General features: G+C 40.8%; 2 protein-coding genes and 1 non-coding gene across 3 annotated transcripts; all 3 read left to right on the plus strand.

Annotated features, from left to right (window-relative positions):
• Nucleotides 1-5,192: 5,192 nt before the first annotated feature.
• Nucleotides 5,193-5,299, plus strand: LOC112089410. The gene has a single exon (XR_002901048.1). It is a non-coding gene; the product is annotated as a small nucleolar RNA R71 (small nucleolar RNA).
• A 10,790-nt stretch (nt 5,300-16,089) lies between these two features.
• On the plus strand, nt 16,090-17,955 carry LOC112089185 (glutathione S-transferase T3-like). The gene is made up of 3 exons (XM_024160162.1): nt 16,090-16,140; nt 16,195-16,284; nt 17,086-17,955. The coding sequence occupies exons 1-3, from the start codon at nt 16,090-16,092 to the stop codon at nt 17,953-17,955; spliced, it is 1,011 nt and encodes a 336-aa protein (XP_024015930.1).
• A 499-nt stretch (nt 17,956-18,454) lies between these two features.
• On the plus strand, nt 18,455-19,780 carry LOC112089186. The gene has a single exon (XM_024160163.1). The coding sequence runs from the start codon at nt 18,455-18,457 to the stop codon at nt 19,778-19,780; it is 1,326 nt and encodes a 441-aa protein (XP_024015931.1).
• Nucleotides 19,781-19,855: the final 75 nt, after the last annotated feature.

A 19,855-nucleotide genomic window follows, 5' to 3' on the forward strand; every position in this document is an offset into this window, starting at 1 on the left:
ACCGTGGCTGGCCCCCATGTCAAAGGCCGAGCACAAGCTTGTCTCCATTCCTTCATCTCTTTTCATTCTGCATTCACTTTCCAAAGATTCAGACTCACACCTGACACCTGTGAACACTCAACAGACCCATCAAAACATCCTAAGACATAAAAAGAAAATAATCAAAAGATCAAAAGCATATTTACAAAGGGTAAGCTTGGGGTGTCTCCCAAGAGCACTTTGTTTAATGTCTCTAAGTTTGACTTTGGTAACCTGATTAGCAGGCTGGTGGATCAAGAAGGGAAACTGATGTAGCTTCCTCCTTCCCTTGTGAAACTAAGTAATGCTTGATTCTCTGTCCATTCACCACAAATTCCTGACCATTCCTCCCTTCTAAGACAATGGCACCATAAGGCCTTACTTCAAGAACTTTGAAAGGTCCAGACCACCTGGACTTAAGCTTTCCTGGAAACAACTTAAGTCTGGAGTTGTAAAGCAAGACCAAATCACCATGCTTGAACTCTCTCTTCAGAATCTTTTGATCATGCAGAACCTTGGTTTTCTCTTTATAGATCTTTGAACTTTCAAAAGCCTCAAGCCTAATCTCCTCAAGTTCATGGAGTTGCATGATCCTTTTCTCTTGAGCTGTCTTGATATCAAAGTTTATAAACTTCACAGCCCACATAGCTTTGTACTCCAACTCAATAGGAAGATGGCAGCTCTTCCCATATAGCAAACTGAATGGTGATGTTCCAATTGGAGTTTTGAAGGCAGTCCTGTAAGCCCATAATGCATCATCTAGCCTTTTGCTCCAATCCTTTCTGCTTGAGCTAACAGTCCTCTCAAGAATGGCCTTGATCTGTCTATTGGATACTTCAACCTGGCCACTAGTTTGAGGATGATATGGAGTAGCTATCTTGTGTTTAACTCCATACTTTCTCAATAAACCTTCCAGAGTCTTGTTCACAAAATGGGATCCTCCATCAGAGATGACAACCCTGGGAACTCCAAACCTTGGGAAGATGATGTTCTTGAACAGCCTCACTACAACCTTGGAATCATTGGTAGGGGAAGCAATGGCCTCAACCCATTTGGACACATAGTCCACAGCAACAAGTATGTATTGATTTCCATAAGATGAAATGAAAGGTCCCATAAAGTCAATCCCCCAGCAATCAAAGATCTCAACCTCTAGAATGGGGTTTTGAGGCATCTCACTTCTCTTAGATATGTTCCCATGCCTCTGACAGGCATCACATGCTGAAACCACCAACTGGGCATCTTTGAACATTGTAGGCCACCAAAACCCACTTTGAAGAACCTTTGCCACAGTTTTGAATGCCCCCATGTGACCTCCAAAAGCAGAACCATGACATTCTTGCAACATAGGTTGCATCTCCCCTTCAGCAAGACACCTTCTGTAAAGCTGATCCTTGTTCAGAACATAGAGGTAGGGCTCATCCCAATAGTATCTCTGGACATCTCTGAAGAACTTTTTCCTCTTGTAGGCATCTAATTCAGGAGGCTCCACCCCACATGCAAGATAGTTCACTATGTCTGCAAACCAAGGCATCCTCCTTTCTTGAATGCTCTCTACTTCCTCAAAATCCAAGTATGAATGGAGCACCATCAGAGACTCTTCAGGCAAAGCATCATCTATGGGAACTTTTTCTTCAATCCTCAGCCTTGAGAGATGGTCTGCAGCCCCATTCTCAATGCCCTTCTTATCAAGCACCTCCATATCAAACTCCTGGAGCAATAAAACCCATCTCAACAGCCTTGGCTTGGCATCTTTCTTGGTCATCAAGTACCTGAGGGCTGCATGATCAGTATACACAATGACCTTTGATCCCACCAGGTAGCTTCTGAACTTATCAAAGGCAAAAACTATTGCTAGCATTTCCTTTTCAGTTGTAGCATACTTTTCTTGGGCAGAGTCAAGTGTTCTACTGGCATAGTAGATCACATGCAGCTTCTTGTCTTTCTTTTTTCCAAGTACTGCTCCAACAGCAAAGTCAGAAGCATCTGTCATGACCTCAAAAGGTAGAGACCAGTCTGGTGCCTGAACTATTGGTGCACTAACCAATGCCTCCTTGATCAACTTGAAGGCTTCTTCACATTCAGCATCAAAGATGAAATCCACTTCCTTACACAACAGTCTTGTTAAGGGCCTGGCAATCCTTGAGAAGTCCTTTATAAATCTTCTATAAAACCCTGCATGACCCAGGAAGCTCCTTATCCCTTTAACTGAAGTGGGGGTTTGCAAATTCACCATCACCTCTACCTTTGCCTTATCAACCTCAATACCCTTTTCAGAGACCTTGTGCCCAAGGACTATTCCTTCTTGCACCATGAAATGACACTTCTCCCAGTTCAGCACCAAGTTGTGCTGCTCACATCTCTCCAACACCTGTGTCAAATTAGAGAGACAATCCGAGAAGGAGGAGCCATAGACACTAAAGTCATCCATGAACACCTCAACTTTCTCTTCAATAATGTCCGAGAAAATGTGCATCATACATCTTTGAAAAGTGGTTGGTGCATTACATAAACCAAAGGGCATTCTCCTATAAGCATAAGTGCCATAAGGACATGTGAATGTTGTTTTCTCTTGATCTCTTGGATCTATGGGAATTTGAAAAAATCCAGAGTACCCATCGAGAAAACAAAAATAAGGATGATTAGCTAACCTTTCAAGCATTTGATCAATGAATGGTAAAGGGAAATGATCTTTTCTAGAAGCAGAATTCAATTTCCTATAGTCAATGCACATGCGATGGCCAGTTATTGTTCTTTGAGCTATGAGTTCATCCTTATCGTTTTTCACCACTGTGATCCCACCTTTCTTGGGCACAACGTGAACAGGAGACACCCATCTTGAGTCAGAGATTGGGTAAATTATCCCTGCCTCAAGAAGCTTTAGTATCTCCTTCTTAACCACTTCCCTAAGGTTGGGGTTAAGTCTACGTTGGTGCTCAATAGAGGACATGGCTTGGTCCTCCAGGTGGATCCTGTGGGTGCATATATCAGGAGAGATTCCTCTAATATCTGCCAAGGAATACCCTATGGCTCTCCTGAATTTCCTTATTTCACTAAGTAATGCACGTTCCTCATGCTCCAACAAGTTATCATTTATGATCACGGGAAAAGTAGAGTTTAGGCCTAAGAATGCATACCTGAGCCCTGTTGGTAGAGGCTTGAGCTCAACAGAGGGTGCATCCGCCTCATTCCAGTCCTGGTCCAGGTTGCTTTGGCTGGTGACTGATTCCTTGATAGCAAAGACTTCAGAGCCTCTTTGTTCCAGCTCCAAAAACCTTGTTTCAGGACCCAGCTCTCTTGCATTGTCCAGATACAGCTTATACCCTTCACTTGCTTCAGCCAAGAGCTCATTATCTCCTTGTTCTTGAGTTAGAGCAGCTTGAAGAGGATCCTCAGTGTTCAGTTCCTCAAGCAACTCATCAGCCAACTGGTCCATTGTCTCCACATAGAAACATTGACCTTCAATGGTGGGTTTCTTCATCATCTCATTCACATCAAACTTGAGCCTTTCAGACCCAAGTTGAAGCTCTATTATCCCACCCCTCACATCAATGATGGCTCCTGCAGTTGCTAAGAATGGCCTGCCCAAGATGAGAGGATCTACTGGTTCCTCATCCATTTCCAGCACAACAAAATCTGTTGGAACTTCAAAACCACCTATCTTGACAGGTAGATCTTCCAACATACCAACAGGCAATCTAACTGATCTATCTGCAAGGATAAGAGAAATCCTTGAGGGTTTGAAAACTCTAAAGCCCAACTTCTTAGCTATGGAGAATGGCATCAAGCTGACTGATGCTCCTAAATCACAAAGACATCCAGAGAATAGAAGAGGTCCAATGGCACAAGGGAGTGTGAAGCTCCCTGGATCAGTTAACTTCCTTGGAATGGACTTCTTCTGAATGATAGCACTGCATTCATGACTTAGTACTACCATGCCTTGAAGCTCTTTTGTCTTGTTCAGAATTGCATCCTTCAAGAACTTCCCCATCTTTGGCATCATTAGGAATGCATCAATGAGAGGCATTGTGAGTGGTGTCTCTTTGAGTGCCTTCTCAAATACAGCTCTTGCCTTGTTCACTAGTTGCTTCTTAAATCTCCCTGGAAATGGGAGCTTGGGTTGGTATGGAGGTGGTGGCACATACTTCTTCTCTGGTTCTGGTTCCTTTGCTACCTCTTTACCTTTTTCTGTCCTTGGTTTCTCAGCAACTTGATCATCCTTTAAGGCTGCCTCCCCCTCAGGTTGATCATTGTCCTCAATGATCACTTTGTTGTTCTCAATACCAGGTAATTCCTTGCCACTCCTCAGTGTAATTGCTTTGGCATATTCCTTGGGGTTGGGTTCTGGTTTTCCAGGTAGGTGACCTTGGTTCCTTGAGCTTGATGCCTGGTTTTGCTTCAGTTCCTTGATTTCCTGCTGCATAGTCTGTTGACCCTGAAGTAGCTGTTGCAGAATACCAACCATATCTGTACCCATCTGTGGCTGCTGTTGAACCATTGGTGGCTGAAACTGTTGTTGAACCGGCGCCTGCTGTTGGAACTGTGGTGGACCAAACCCTGGTGGTGCCTTTGGCTGCTGTGAAGTGTAACCAGTGCCCTGAAATGGTTGCTGTTGCTGACCAAAACTCTGATTCTGACCAAATTGATTCTTGGGTTGGAATGACCCTTGAAAGTTGTTCTTGGGAACAAAGTTCTTTGGAGCTTGAGAATTGGGATAGACCTGGTCTTGTGGGTTAGCTACATTGGTGTTCCTGTAAGAGAGGTTTGGATTGGCAGTACCATACTGATATCTTTGGAACCTCTGATTCCCAATGTAGTTGAGCTCCTCTTGGGTAAGACCTTCTTCACTTATGTTCTCAAAAATTTGAGAAGGTTCCTCATACTCTCCAACAAAATGCATTGGCTTCTGAGTGGTGAATTTCAGCTTGTCCAATTCACTCCTCAACTCCTTAACTTCTCTGGTGAGCCTCTGTTCTGAGCTTGAACCTTCAGACCTATTTGATCTGTCATAGTCTTCACCATAAGTGTCATTGCTCAATGCTAAGTTCTCCACTAGCTCTAAAGAAGCATGTATCTCTTTACCCAGAAAGTTCCCATTGGAAGCAGTATCCAGCTGGTTTCTAATCTTGGGAAGAGCTCCCCTATACAGTGTGCTGAGAAGAGAAGCCTCACTAAACCCATGGTGTGGGCATTGGTTTGTGTAGCTCCTGAATCTCTCATATGCTTCACCAAAACTTTCATTGCTGTGCTGAGTGAAGCTAGAGATTTGGTTCCTCAGTTTTGCAGTTCTTGAGGTGGAGAAGAACTTAGATAAGAAGGCTTGCTTGCATTGCTCCCAGGTTTGAATGGAGCCTCTTGGAAGATTCTTCTCCCATTGATGAGCTTTATCACCAAGACTGAATGGGAATAGTCGTAGCTTGAAGCTGTCTTCTGAAACTCCATTTATCTTGGTCAGATCACACACCTTATCAAACTGGTCCAAGTGTTCCAAGGGATCTTCCATTGCTAACCCATGGAACTTTGAGTTCTGGACCATATTCAGCAATGATGCTTTCACTTCAAAGTTGTTGTTTTGCACAGGTGGTGCCTGAATACCAGCTCCATACTGATGAGCATTGGCCCTGTCATTCTCTCCAACATAGACTTGGGGTTGCTCATATCTTCTTTGCTGTGGTTGGAAAGGGTGGGGTTGGTGGTGCACCTGGTGTCCTTGCTGAACATTGGCCTGATGCCTTTGTTGATGAGCTTGAGCTTGTCCTTGGTGGACATAAGCTTGTTGATGGTGCACCTGTTCCTGATGAACATTACCCTGATGATGCCCTTGACCAACTCCATTACCAGCTCTATTACCCTGAGCCTGTTGCTCTTGAACCGGTTGTTCTATATCTACCACGTGATCTCCTTGTTCTGCCATCTCAGTCTGATCAATTTGTCTACCACGTCTGTCTCTTCTCCTCCTTGGTACCAGAAGGTTGATGTTGTCGTTTAGAGGAAAAGGAGGACCACAGCTTCTTGATCTAGACCTGGTGTTCATACACCTGAAATCACAAACAGAACTTGAAAGGAATCAGTAAAAACAAGAAAGTAAGCACTTGATCTCAAGAACAGATCAGAGCTTAATGCTAATCAAACCACAATTTGGCAACGGCGCCAATTGATAGACAAGACTTTTTAGGGTCTCAGGGCTATCAATCCCCTTGTCAATGTAGCACAAAGAGGTTTATCAATCCAGATGTGGTGTTAGACACTAAGCTATATGATCAAGTTCTTAATTCAAGTAAACAAGAGTGGGTTTTGATTAATCTAGAGACAAATATAAACATAAACAGGATTAAAGACTAATGACAATGACAAATGATATGATGTGAATATGATATGATGGAGGCATGAGATTCTAGACATGATAGTTGGTTAGGGTGCTTTAGTGTTAAACTAGAAATGCTAATGACAATGATGAGACATGATTCAAGTGATTAAGAACTCTAATCTAGGTTAATCCTCTCATGAAGGTATTAACCCCTATACTAATCCATTTTCAAACCAAATTCCCATTTGTGAAATATGAATCAATATGCATTAATAAACAGTTCTCAATGATCATTCAAGCATTTAACAAATCATTCCTATGATGAAAAATTACTTAAACCTCTAACACAACTCTTTCAGGAATTTCATCAAACACTTTTGGTGCATGAAATTCCCAGAATCTAGATTTCAAGTGATTATCAAGGATCTAGCATAGAGAACAGTTGTTTAGAGAAATGAACCAATGAATCTAGCCCTAAGCACTCCTAATCTAACACTTTAGCTCCCTAACCTACACATCTAGAACCTCATTAAGGTAACTACTCACTAATCATGATCAACACACTAGATCCTTTGCAAGATGTGTTGTTAATCATGATTAGAAGTTGATTTTGATGAATAGAAATGATGAACAAGATGGAAAGAAACTGCAAATCGATTTAAACTCTCTAAAACAAAGTGTATTAAGTGGTTTTTCACAAAAGGGGGAAAAAGACTAAAAGTAGATTAAGTCCCTTCTCCAAATTAGGTCTAAAAATATTATAAAGGGGGCTTGGGCGAACCGGGTCAACCCGGAACAAACCGGGTACTGACCCGGCCTTGATGGGCAAAGAAGGGTTTGCCACGGTCTGGTGTGTCCTTGGTGTGACCGTGGCATTCCTGACCGTGTCAAAGACTTCATTGTGTTCTTGGTTCATTTTGATGCCACGGTCTGATTAAGCTTCATCTGGGACTCGTGGCAAGTTAACCGTGTCGAACGCCGAAGATATGTAAAGGTTGCCACGGTCAAACCCCCAGACCGTGGCATTCAGACCGTGCCAAAACCCGCATGTATGTGAAGTCCTTCCCAGCCAAGTATATGCTTGCCACGGCCAAGTCTCAGGCCGTGGCATTGAGATCGTGTCAAAAGCCGAAACTGTGTAGAAGTTATCTCCAGCCGATTGTTCATTTGCCACGGTCAAGTCCCAGACCGTGGCATTCAGCTCGTGCCAATCCCCGAAGGTATGTAAAGGTTGCCACGGTCAAACCCCTAGACCGTGGCATTTAGGCCGTGTCAATCGCCGGAGGTTGCAAGATTCTTCTCAGCCAAGTGTATGCTTGCCACGGTCAGGTGTAGACCGTGGCATGAAGATCGTGTCATTGGCCGAGGGTGCACAAAAGTTGTCACGGCCAAGTGTGGACCATGGCATTCTATCGCGGCATGCTTAACCTGGTCGCTTTGGGCTGTTTGGACCATCTCGCATTCCGGAGAGTGTAACTTCCTAGAGACTTGTCAGAATTGAGTGATTCCGGTTGCCGAAGACAGAGGACTCATATATCTACAACTTTTGTGAAGGACGTTTCGATGCTTGGGAAGTTTAAGGCTTCCTGGAGGGCACATCTTTGCAGTGCATTTACACGACCAGAGAGAGGCGTCTAGACATGTGTCCATTGCGGAGACCGTATCTTTCTGCTCAAAGCTCCGAATTGACTGATCTCGGATGTTCTGGAAAGAGGACTCAAATGTCTCTGATTCTCATGAAGGCCCCGGAAACTGAATCGGCCTGGAAGTGCACCGTCCTGCGCATCCTTTAGAACTGATCTGCTCGGTCCGGAACAGCTGCGAGACAGGGGTTCCTTCCGACGAGCTTATCTCTCTGCTCACGCGTCCGAATTCCACGATTCCACTTGCTATGAGACCGTGCTCCAATGCTCTCCAACTTCTATGCAGGACCTGCCGTCTGAATCGGACCGGAAGGCTCCCCGGACAGGCGATTTCTGAGACTCGTTCAAACCCGGAGATTTTGGCCGATACACTTCATTCGCGGTACATGGAAATGGCCGGTAAAGCTTCCCGCGGTACATGAAAATGGCCGGTAAAACCTTCCTGGACAGCGAGAATGGCCGATAATCTCCCAAGACCCAATTTTTCCACTTTTTCAAGCTTTGCTCACCATTCCACCTCCTGGATTCATCTTTTCAGCTCCATATTCACCTGATAGACACTCAAAACATGCAAAGACTCATTGGGACCTAATGCATCTCCTAAGTTCTAAAACAAACCCTAAGGACCTAAAATGCATAAAATAAAACATGATTTGGAATAATTTATGCAACCTAAATGATGCAAATTATGAACATATCAATAAGTATCTCACCGAGGACAAACCTGATTTGCCCACTGGAAATACTGATGTGCGCGCGGTTGCCAGAATTGAAGCATGGGTCCATGGGGACTTCCTTTTCAAAGGGTACATTCAGAGCCGTTTGGTTGACCAATTGTTCAACGTGTATTGAGAAATCAAGTCGTCCAAGGCTCTCTGGGAAGCTTTGGATAAGAAGTACAAGAGTTTCAATGTATCCTATGGAAGGTAGGCAACCTCCAAATTTACGAGGTACATGATGGTGGACTCAAGGCCCATCATGGAACAAGTCCATGAACTTCAGATGATTTGTCAAGAAATCGCTAATGAAGGAATGAAGATCTATGAAACCTTCATAGTGAATTGTTTCGTCGACAAGCTACCTCCTAGCTGGGTAGACTTCAGAAACTATCTGGATCATAAGCAGAAGTCTCTGACCTTGACAAATCTGATTTCCAGGCTGAAAAATGAGTCATTGAAACGCGAGGTAAAAGCTGCCGCGCCTGTCAAATCTGAACCATTTCACTCCTACAATGCAAACGTAGCAGAGTTTAAGAACAAGGGGAAAGGAAAAGCCAAAGGCAACGGGAAATTTCCTCCCAAAGGAAGGCAAACAAGTTTGCTCCATTGCCATCCATTTTCTTCAAAAAGGAAACTCACAAAAATAAATTCGTTGGGAAGTGCACCTATTGCAACAAGAAGGGACACATCTCTTTTGAATGTCGAAGCAGGCTGAGGGACAACAAAGGCCAAGCCAACTTGACTCAAAATGTTCTGTGTGCAATGGTCATAGAATTCAACATGGTTGAGCCAAACCCCAAAACATGGTGGTATGACACTGGTGCAACCACTCACATCTGCATGGACAAAGACCAGTTCTCAACCTACAAGAAATGCAAGAACAATGCCACTTGATGATGGGAAATGAGTCCTACTCCAAGATTGATAGGCAATGTGGTCTTAAAGATGACTTCGGGCAAAGAAGTTACTCTCACCAATGTGAAGCATGTGCCTGATCTCTGGAACCATGATCAACAAGCACGGATTCAACGTCCGCATTGGATCTAAGCAGCTGATTTTAAGGAAACATGGAGTTTTTATTGGGAAGGGTTATGTTAAAGAGGATCTGATCAAACTGTTTGTAATGACAATTCTCAAAAATGATGTACCTTCTACCAGTTCAATTAATAAGAATGATTCTTCTTACTTGGTTAAGTCTTTTGATTTATGGCATGAACGATTAGGACATGTGAATTATAAATCTATACAAAGATTAATAAATTTGAACCTAATCCCCAAATGCAAAATAAGCAAAAATAAATGTGAGACATGTGTACAAGCAAAACTCACAAAAACTCCATCTCTTCATGTCGATCGAACTACCGAACCTCTAGTCCTCATACACACAGATTTGTGCGACTTAAAGTTAGTACAATCTAGAGGAGGTAAAAAGTACTTTGTAACTTTCATTGATGATTGTACGAGATACTGTTACATCTATTTACTAAGAAGTAAAGATGAAGTCTTGGAGAAATTCAAAGAATATAAAACCGAAGTTGAAAATCAACTCAGTAAAACTATTAAAATTTTTAGGAGTGATAAAAGAGGCGAATATGATGGTCCATTCAATGTTTTCTGTCTAGAAAAAGGGATTATACATCAGACCACCGCTCCCTACTCACCATAATCTAATGGAATTGCAGAACACAAAAATTGAACTCTTAAAGAGATGATGAATGCAATGTTGTAGGAGTCAGGGCTACCCCAGAATCTGTGGGGGGGAAGCAATTCTCACTACAAACTATATCCTCAACAAAATACCATACAAAGTAACTGGCAAAACGCCATATGAACTATGGACAGGTAGAGTACCTTCGTACAAATACCTGAAAGTGTGGGGGTGCTTAGCAAAGGTCGCTGTGCCACCTCCTAAAAAGGTCACCATAGGACCAAAAAAACTGTTGATTGTATTTTCATTGGATATGCACACAACAGTAGTGTTTATCGGTTTCTGGTTCACAAATTAGATGTACCGAATATTCAGGTGAATACAATAATGGAATCAAGAAATGTTTCATTTTTATAACACATTTTCCCGTGCAAGGATAGACAAAATCTAAAACGTCCTCGGGAAGATAAGGCAACCACATCTGGGGTTCCTGCTTCAGAAAACGAAGAGATTGAACCTAGACGCAGCAAAAGAGCTCGTAAAGAGAAATCCTTCAATCCTGAATTTTTTATGGTCTTTCTTTGACACTTATTCTCCAGTAACGAGAATAACTTCCATCAGAATGCTGATTGGAATTGCAGCCTTAAGAAATTTGGAAATCCACCAGATGCACGTCAAAACAGCCTTTATAAATGATGAATTAAACGAGAAAATCTATATGAAACAACCCGAAGGATTTGTAGTCCCAGGACAAAAACACAAAGTCTATAGACTTGTGAAGTCATTGTATGGACTTAAACAAGCACCAAAACAATGGCATAAAAAATTTGACAATGCGATGATGTCAGATGGCTTCAGAACGAATGTGATAAATGCATCTACATAAAAACGACCCCTAATGGATATATCTTACTATGTTTATATGTAGATGACATGTTAATTATTGGCAGCAATAATGACATAATTCAACAAACTGAGAACATGCTTAGTGCACAGTTTGACATGAAAGACATGGGTCTACAAATCACAAGAACTTCTGATGGGATTACCTTGTCTCAAGCTCATTAAGCTGAAAAGATACTTGAACGATTTAAAACCTATTCATATAGAACTGCAAAAACTCATGTTGACTCTCAACTTCACTTGACCAAAAACTCAGGTCAAGCAGTGTCACAAGTAGAATATGCAAGGATAATTGGTAGCCTTATGTACTTAACCAATTGTACAAGACCTGATCTAGCACACACGGTAAATGTACTAAGTCACTATAAAAGTAATCCAGGACAGAAATGCTGGAAAGCCATAACTAGAGTATTAAATTACATTCGAATACACTAAAAGTTATGGGCTGCACTATGGAAGAAACCAGCAGTTTTGGAAGGATACAGTGATGCAAACTGGATATCTGACAACAAAAACTCGAAATCCACAAGTGGATATGTTTTTACCCTTGGTGGTGCAGCAGTCTCTTGGAAGTCTTCCAAACAAACTCTACTGGCCCGATCAACCATGGACTCTGAATTTATAGCTTTAGATAAAGCTGCAGAGGAAGCTGAATGGCTCCGTCTTGGAAGATATTCCAATATGGGAGAAACCAGTCCCGGCAATACGTGTACACTGTGATAGTCAATAAGTTGTCGTCTAGGCACTGAATAATCTCTATAATAGTAAATCTCGTCACATAAGAAGGCGACATAAAACCATTAGAAGCTTGATCACAACCGGAGTAATCTCACTAGATTACATAAAATCAGCTAATAATCTAGCAGATCCATTCACTAAGGGTCTAGCTCGTGATCAAGTTCTCAAATCATCAAAGGGAATAGGTTTAAAGCATATGACTAAACAGGTTATTTGATGGAAACCCCACCTACATGAATGGAGATCCCAAGATGTAAGGTTCAAAAGGGAAAACTAAATCAAGCAAAATCTAACGCACTGAAAGACGTGTAGTCTTAACCGAGTTTACAAGATGATTGACAGTGCTTACAGACAAATTTCATTGTATATCTACAAAGGATAACCATAACTTTTAATGATAAGACCATAGCTTTGATATATCAGTGAAGTACAACACTTCTTAAAATAAAGAATATTGGCAAAATCACATAGTGAGTGTGAAATGGGGCCGTTTCTAGGAGAATGAAAAAACAACAGGCTATATTCTCCAACTTCACTCATGATTGACCCGGCAAGTTTAAGACCAAAATGAACACAATAGAGAACTTAGTTCTACGAGAAAATGAAACTGAGTTGTACTTTTTGTCTCGATTTACATCAAAATACAGGTTGTTCAAGACATCATGTTCACCTCCTGGCTGAGTAAGTCCGACAGATATTAACATTGAGTGGTTCAAGGTTGAAACATATTACTATCTCAAACATAGTGGAATTTTCGTTTATACTCTCGAAAGTCCGTCTAGTCTAGTCTAATCAAGTTTTCGAGTCAGTCCGGTCGTATGTCTAAAGTTATTTCTATTCATGTGGGGGATTGTTGGACCAAATAATTTACAAAGCCTAAAGGCTTTTACATTTGGTGAAGTGTGAATAAAAAATAAAGCCTTTTAAGGCTACTTAAAATGTGAGGAACATCAATTTGTCCCACATAGGAGGATTGAAAAAATTTAGAGTCATATAAATATAGACACACTTATGACATTGTTCAAAGTGTTTGAAGGAGAACAAAGGACCCCTCGCGCACCGCCGAGCCAAGTCGGGCTCCGGCTCGGGCTTGGGTCTTGGGTTTTGGTGAATGTGGGTCTTCGGCCCACAAAGATGTTCTTTTTGGGCCACATTTTGGTCAATATTTCTGGTCCAAATTGTTAAATTTTTTGGTTCAAATTCTTACAGAATCGCGACATTAAAACCGCAGTCAAATGTCGATCCCGAAAATTACGTCAAGATTAACGCCCAAATCGCATCATTAATGCAAAATTAATCACATCATTAATACGCTGATTACGTGTGACCCTCCTCTCTCCTTTGCTATATATATATTGACCTCTCCTCTCTCAATTTTCAAATGGCTCCACTCAAAAAAAATTACGGAGAAAAAATTTGTTCACACATCCTTCAATCTCTCGTGTCTCTTTTCTTCATTCAAGAGTAAGTGTCCGAGAGTATATCGTAGAACTATTAGTTCGTCACATTCTATAATCGGTTGCTGCATTTATACGAATATCAGTGGTTGTATCCTGTGATTCATTATCTCATCCAACCGCCACACTGCGGGAGATATTTTGAACTAAGGAAAGAGATCATCTTGCTTCCACTTCTCGTTTTTCCTTAATCCGCTTTTACAAAACGTTTTTCTTGTTTTATAAATCGTTTATTCATAGCGTAATATTTTTCTTCTCCACAAAGTGCCTTCCAAGCCATTCGTTGTGCTTCAAAGCAGACATAAAGATGATCTAGCCCTTGCTTGCTTCCTGGCTTTGGCCATGGAATAGTCAATCTCTGTAATGGTGCCTTTATTACTTTGAAGAATTTCTGCTTCATAATTGCAGATTTGAGCAAAATGTTAACAATTCCTTGCCTAGTAATTTTGGTCTTCACTTTTTGACAGTGGCAGAGTTAGGTGCGGCGGAGGGGGGTCAACTGAACCCGATGAATTTTATAAAATTTGTGTATATAATTAGTAATCTATAGAAAATATTAGTATCGATCCCGGTAAAAAATATATAATGTATTAATATTAACTCCGATAAAAAAATATTTATGATTCTGCCACTGCTTTCTGACATATCCATCTACTTCATCTTTAACTTCTCTGTGTGATGACTCGGACTCGCATGCTCTGCGACGTTGTGGGGTTAGCTTCTTCCTTCCTGACATCTTCATTTTGGATTAGTGAATTGTAAAAGAGATATCGTGAAATTGTAGAAAGGTCCGACAAAGAGTAATGAAATCAGGGATTTGAGAAAATAATTTGAGAATTTTTTTTGTGTTTGCAAAAAATAGCATCGTTTTAGTTAAAGGAACCAGTAACGACAATTAAGACAAACACACGGAAATTACTATTGACGCTAATTTGATATCTAATTTGGTTAGATCAACTTAAATTTGTGTATCTTTTGACTTATTACAAAGTCTGTATTTTTTTGGGCAAAAACATGTAAGTTCAGTATTTAAATAACCGTTAATTCCGTTAAACTGTTTTGTTTTGTTTTCGTTTTGGTATTTACACAACCTTCTACAGTTGCTACTTCTACGGATTATGCCCTTTGGATGGAGAATGTGAATTGTATAATGTTTTAGATGGTGAAAGAGGACTTGGAGCTCTGTACTCTTATGCTCTATAAAACGATTTACTTTTTAGACCTTTTCTCATATTTCTATTATGTGTATGAAATTGAATCTAGCATTCTTTCTCTTATTCTTACTATTACGTGAATCCACTTACTTCATCAAGTGATAGTTTGTTTGTTGTACTTAATATGATCCTCCCAAGAACCGAACACTAGAAGTTAATAGAAAAATGATAGGCTTTGTAGAACAAGATGGTGGACTGAATTGTCACACAAAAGTTGCAGAAAGACATTTGATATTCCCGTTGACCCTTTGGAAATGACACACCAAGACATATCAGAGGGCGGGTGTTGGATATTACACACCAACAAACACCTCTGAGTGAATCATGCTCAAAGAAGAAGAAGTTTGATAAAAGATTTTCGATTCACTATTTCTGAGATCATACATGAGTTTAGAAAGAAAGAGAAATCAATCTCGAAATAAAACAAAGACTGAAATCTACTCTAATAAAATGATAAGTTTTAGGCTTCTCACCCTGTCCACGTCAGCCAGGGAAACCTTTGTCTAAAATCGCGCCATGTCAGCACCACATATAACTCAAGAAGACTTTTTCATAACATGGATAAAATTGTAATGTGGATCTCATTATTATAACTGAAGAAGACTAAATTGTAAACCAGCGTAGGCTGGAAAATGGACGAAGCCCACTTAAAACCTCTCAGCCCAGTCTTTCTTCTTCTTCGTGCAACGCTTCTTCTTAGAGCATCTCCAGCAGGAGATTTTAAAAAACCTTCGGCACAGTTTCATATGCCTCGGTCATTTTTTAATCAATTCTCGGCGAAAATCTGGACGGAGCGCTCCTAATATTAGGAGCGGACGAGACCGTCTCGTCGGACATGTGGCATAATTTTAGTGGTGTTTGATTTTAAAGGTTTTTACAATTTTAATGAAAATTTTTGGGGGTCAAAATTTTTTTTCGGGAAAAACACGAAAACAACTCTCTCTCCTTTTTCCTCTCTCGAAGGCGACGACTGAGGCGATTTGGTCGATTCCTGAAGATCGTTTTTCCGGTCGTTTTCTGCACCGCAGGACCATCTCTTCCGTCATCTGTGTAAGGTAACATCTCTCAAACCGTCTAATTCTTTTATTTGATGAACATTTGGGGGAAATTAGGGTTTGTCGATTTGGGGGAAATTGATCAGGTTAATCATCGGTTCAAATTAGGGGTTTTTGTGTATCGGCGTGTGCATGTAGATGTTGTTTAATATCGCTTGCAGTCGAATTATTGATTTTCGCTTACTGAATTCTCGAATTTAGGGTTTTCTCGAATTTGGGGGAAATTTTTCACATGTTTGAAAGTTCAAATTAGGGGTTTATCTGTATTAGCGGTTGCATGTAGATGATGTTTTAACAACGGTTACACTCGAATTGTGTGGTTTGTCGAAATTTTTAAATTTAGGGTTTGTTGAATTTGGGGGAAAAACTTGAGAATAAAGGTGGGAGATGAGGCTTGACTTTCCAGGCATGCTAATTGCTCAATATGCTTTAGTATCAGTACTTGTCAATTAATCAATCTCTTTTGTTTCTGTTGATTTGGTTGATTTGTAGGCAAACATCTACAAGTTCTCGAAGAGGCTAGTGGTTGGGAATATACATGTCCTGTTTAATCCTAAGCATGGGGATATCAAGCTAGGCCAGGTACGGATTGCTAGATCCTTACAAAATTCCGAAGAAGTTGGCTTATCTATAGAATCTGTAGAACATTGTTCACACTACACATCCTACGTTTACAAATAATAACAACTTTTTGAAGAGTAATTCGTGGTTTAGGGTATACGATGAAGTTGGCATATGTGTTTGAGACTTGTTTACTTAAGTGAGCCTCAACATCGCTTGTTTGAGTTTGTTTGCGTTTGCACTTGTTTGTGTTTAATGCTAGTTCGCTTTTGGTTAGGTAGAGGAGTTAAGGCTTAGTCGTTGGAGTAAATGAATGTCATATGTCCATTACTTATTTAAATTTTTTGTTTCTGAGGTTAACATGGTGGGGTAATCGAGATAACAAGTGATGGCATCCTATCATCGAGTCTTCTCAACGAGGTTAGTCTCCTTTTTCCCCTTTGTCTTTGCGGAAGTAGTTAGGCATTGAGTTGGTATAAATGCTTGCCTAAAGTAGTTAGTTTTTTAATGCCTTGAATGAAAATAGAAAGTTTGCGTGTGCTTTAGGATCTATTGTGATCAATGCTTGTTAGGTTAGGGTTAGTAAATGACACTTTGCTTAAGTAAAACTTCTTTAAAAAACTTGTACAACATAAACTTTAACTCCTCTATAAAATCTTCAACATAAAACATTGCCTACTTCTAAACCTTTGTAACATAAAATCTTCAACAAAAAACATTGCCTAACTCTTCTTTCCTCAACACCACCGAGCCTTTGTAAACCCTCATGGATTCCGGCAACATGTACGGTCAGGCTGAAGGTTTTGTAAACCTGTTAACAAGCCAGCTGCCAAACGAAGGCTTCTGAGGCTCCAAGCGGAGGTCCCTGTGTTTAGTACACAGACTTCTAAGGCTCCAAGCGGAGGAGGGAAGACACCTGCACAAAGAATCAAGTGGACACCAAAGGAGGATGTCATCCTCATCTCCGTGTGGCTGAATACGAGTAAAGATCCGGTCGTTGGTAACAACCAGAAAGCGTCTGCCTTTTGGAGCCGCATATGCTCGTACTACAACAACTCAAAGCATCTCGCCGGTCAGCCAAAAAGAGAAGCCGGGCAGTGCAAGCAACGTTGGTGTAGGATCAATGATCAAGTTTGCAAGTTCGTAGGATGCTATGAAGCAGCTACGATAGAGAAGACCAGCGGCCAGAATGAAAATGATGTCATGAAAGGTGCCCATGACATTTTTTTTAATGATCATGGCTTCAAGTTTGTCTTAGAACATGCATGGCGCGAGTTAAGACACGACCAGAAATGGTGCAGAGCCTCTGCTCTAAAAGACAGTGCAAGCTTGAAAAGAAAAAAGCTGGATGAAGGTGGATCGGGTCAGTCGTCTAACAATGTGGAGGCCGGAGTCCCTGATGCTGCAGAGATGCGACCACCAGGAGTGAAAGCGTCTAAAGCAAAAGCCAAGAAGCAAAACGGCTGTAAAGAAGAGGGTAAAGCACTTCTCGAGTTTCAGAACTTGTGGAGTATTAGGCAAAAAGATCTGGAGTTGAAGGCTGAAATTGCTAAGAGTAGACAACAAGATATGGAGATGAAGTCAAAACTCGCTAAGCACAAAACCCTGGACAATCTCCTAGCGAAACCTGAGCCACTATCTGACATCGAAAATGCCCTAAAGAACAAGTTGATTTCTGAGTTGTTATCTTGATTATCATGTCATTTTCTTTCAATATCATGTTCTTGTGTTAGTCGTGTTCAATGTTCATGTCATGTTCTTTCAATGTCACGAGTATGTTTGTTTCAATGTTTGGATATATTCGGATATGTTTGCTTGAAAGTCATGTTCAATGTCACGAGACTTGTTTTCTATGACTTCTGTCTTCTTTTTCAGGTTTTGTGGAGTGCTTTATGTGGGGCAAGAAGTTTTGGAGTATTCTGTCATGAGCTCTACTTGTTTTGTTTACTTGCGTCACGAGTGTAATGTAAACTGGTGCTTAGTGATGTTTGGAAATAATTGTAAACGATGGTATCACGAGTGTAATGTAAACTGGTGCTGTATATATAATTTTCTCTCTTTTACATCTATTCTCTCTTCTACATCTATTTATTTCTATCTTCTATCTTCGAGCTTACAAAATTTTAGAAATACACATTTCTTTCTTCTTCATCTATTCTCGCAAACCATTTCACCAAATTATATCTTCTACATGGCGTCTTCATCGCACTATAATTCTGATGACTCAGATGACTTTGAAGATGATGAATTTGAAGATGTACTTGATGAATCTTTTAAAGCAATATTTGAGCAAAAATTCGAGGAAGCGTATGAAGAGATCATAGAACGTCTAGCAACTGCCAAGAAGAAAAAGAAGAAAAAAGCATACATTGAACGAGAACGGGAACAAGGTCAAATCCGGTTATGGAATGACTACTTCTCGGAAGATGCAATCTATCCTCCACACATATTTCGACGGCGTTTTCGCATGAACAAGACTTTATTCATGCGGATTGTGGATAGGCTATCTGAAGAGGTTCCATATTTCCAACAAAGATGGAACGCTACCGGTCGATTAGGGCTGATAGCACTACAAAAATGTACAGCCGCAATTCGGATGTTGGCGTACGGCTGTGCAGCAGACGCGGTGGACGAATACTTACGTATAGGTGAATCTACCGCAATTTTATGCTTGGAAAATTTCACTTCAAGCATAATAGAATTGTTTGGAGATCAATACCTTAGACGTCCCACACCAGAAGATCTCCAACACCTGCTCGATGTTGGAGAGTCACGTGGCTTTCCCGGCATGATTGGAAGCATCGACTATATGCACTGGGAATGGAAGAATTGTCCAACCGCTTGGAAAGGTCAATATACCCGGGGTGCAGGAAAACCGACAATCGTTTTAGAAGCTGTGGCATCATACGATCTTTGGATATGGCACGCATTCTTTGGGCCTCCAGGTACATTAAATGATATAAACGTTCTTGACCGCTCACCTGTTTTTGACGACATATTACAAGGTCGGGCTCCGAAAGTTAGGTATTCTGTGAACGGTCACAACTATAAGTTGCCTTACTATCTAACTGACGGTATCTATCCGAAATGGGCAACGTTTATCCAATCTATTAACCTTCCGCAAAGTGAAAAAGAACAAAAATTTGCCAAAGTTCAAGAATCTGTCCGTAAAGATGTCGAGCGTGCTTTCAGGGTTCTTCAAGCTCGGTTTGCTATCATTAAAAATCCGGCACTCATCTGGGACAAGGAAAAGATTGGAAAAATTATGAGGGCATCAATCATATTGCACAATATGATTGTAGAAAACGAACGAGGTAACTGCAGTTTGTACGATATATCTGGATTCCAACAACCAGACGGAAGCAGATCATCACATGTTGATATGGCGTATTCAAGAGATATGCCTACAAACATCAACAATATGATCGGCATTCGTAATGAAGTTCGTGATCAGCAAATACATAAACGTTTAAAAGATGATCTAGTGGAGCACATTTGGAACACAATTCCCGCCTAATTCACATCTTAAATGTATGTTCTATATTTTCTACTTCAATAATTATTTGAGAAATGTTTGTATTGTTTAATGTTT

Source organism: Eutrema salsugineum, unplaced genomic scaffold, assembly GCF_000478725.1.
Source record: "Eutrema salsugineum unplaced genomic scaffold, Eutsalg1_0 scaffold_12, whole genome shotgun sequence".
In the NCBI taxonomy this organism is placed as follows: domain Eukaryota; kingdom Viridiplantae; phylum Streptophyta; class Magnoliopsida; order Brassicales; family Brassicaceae; genus Eutrema; species Eutrema salsugineum.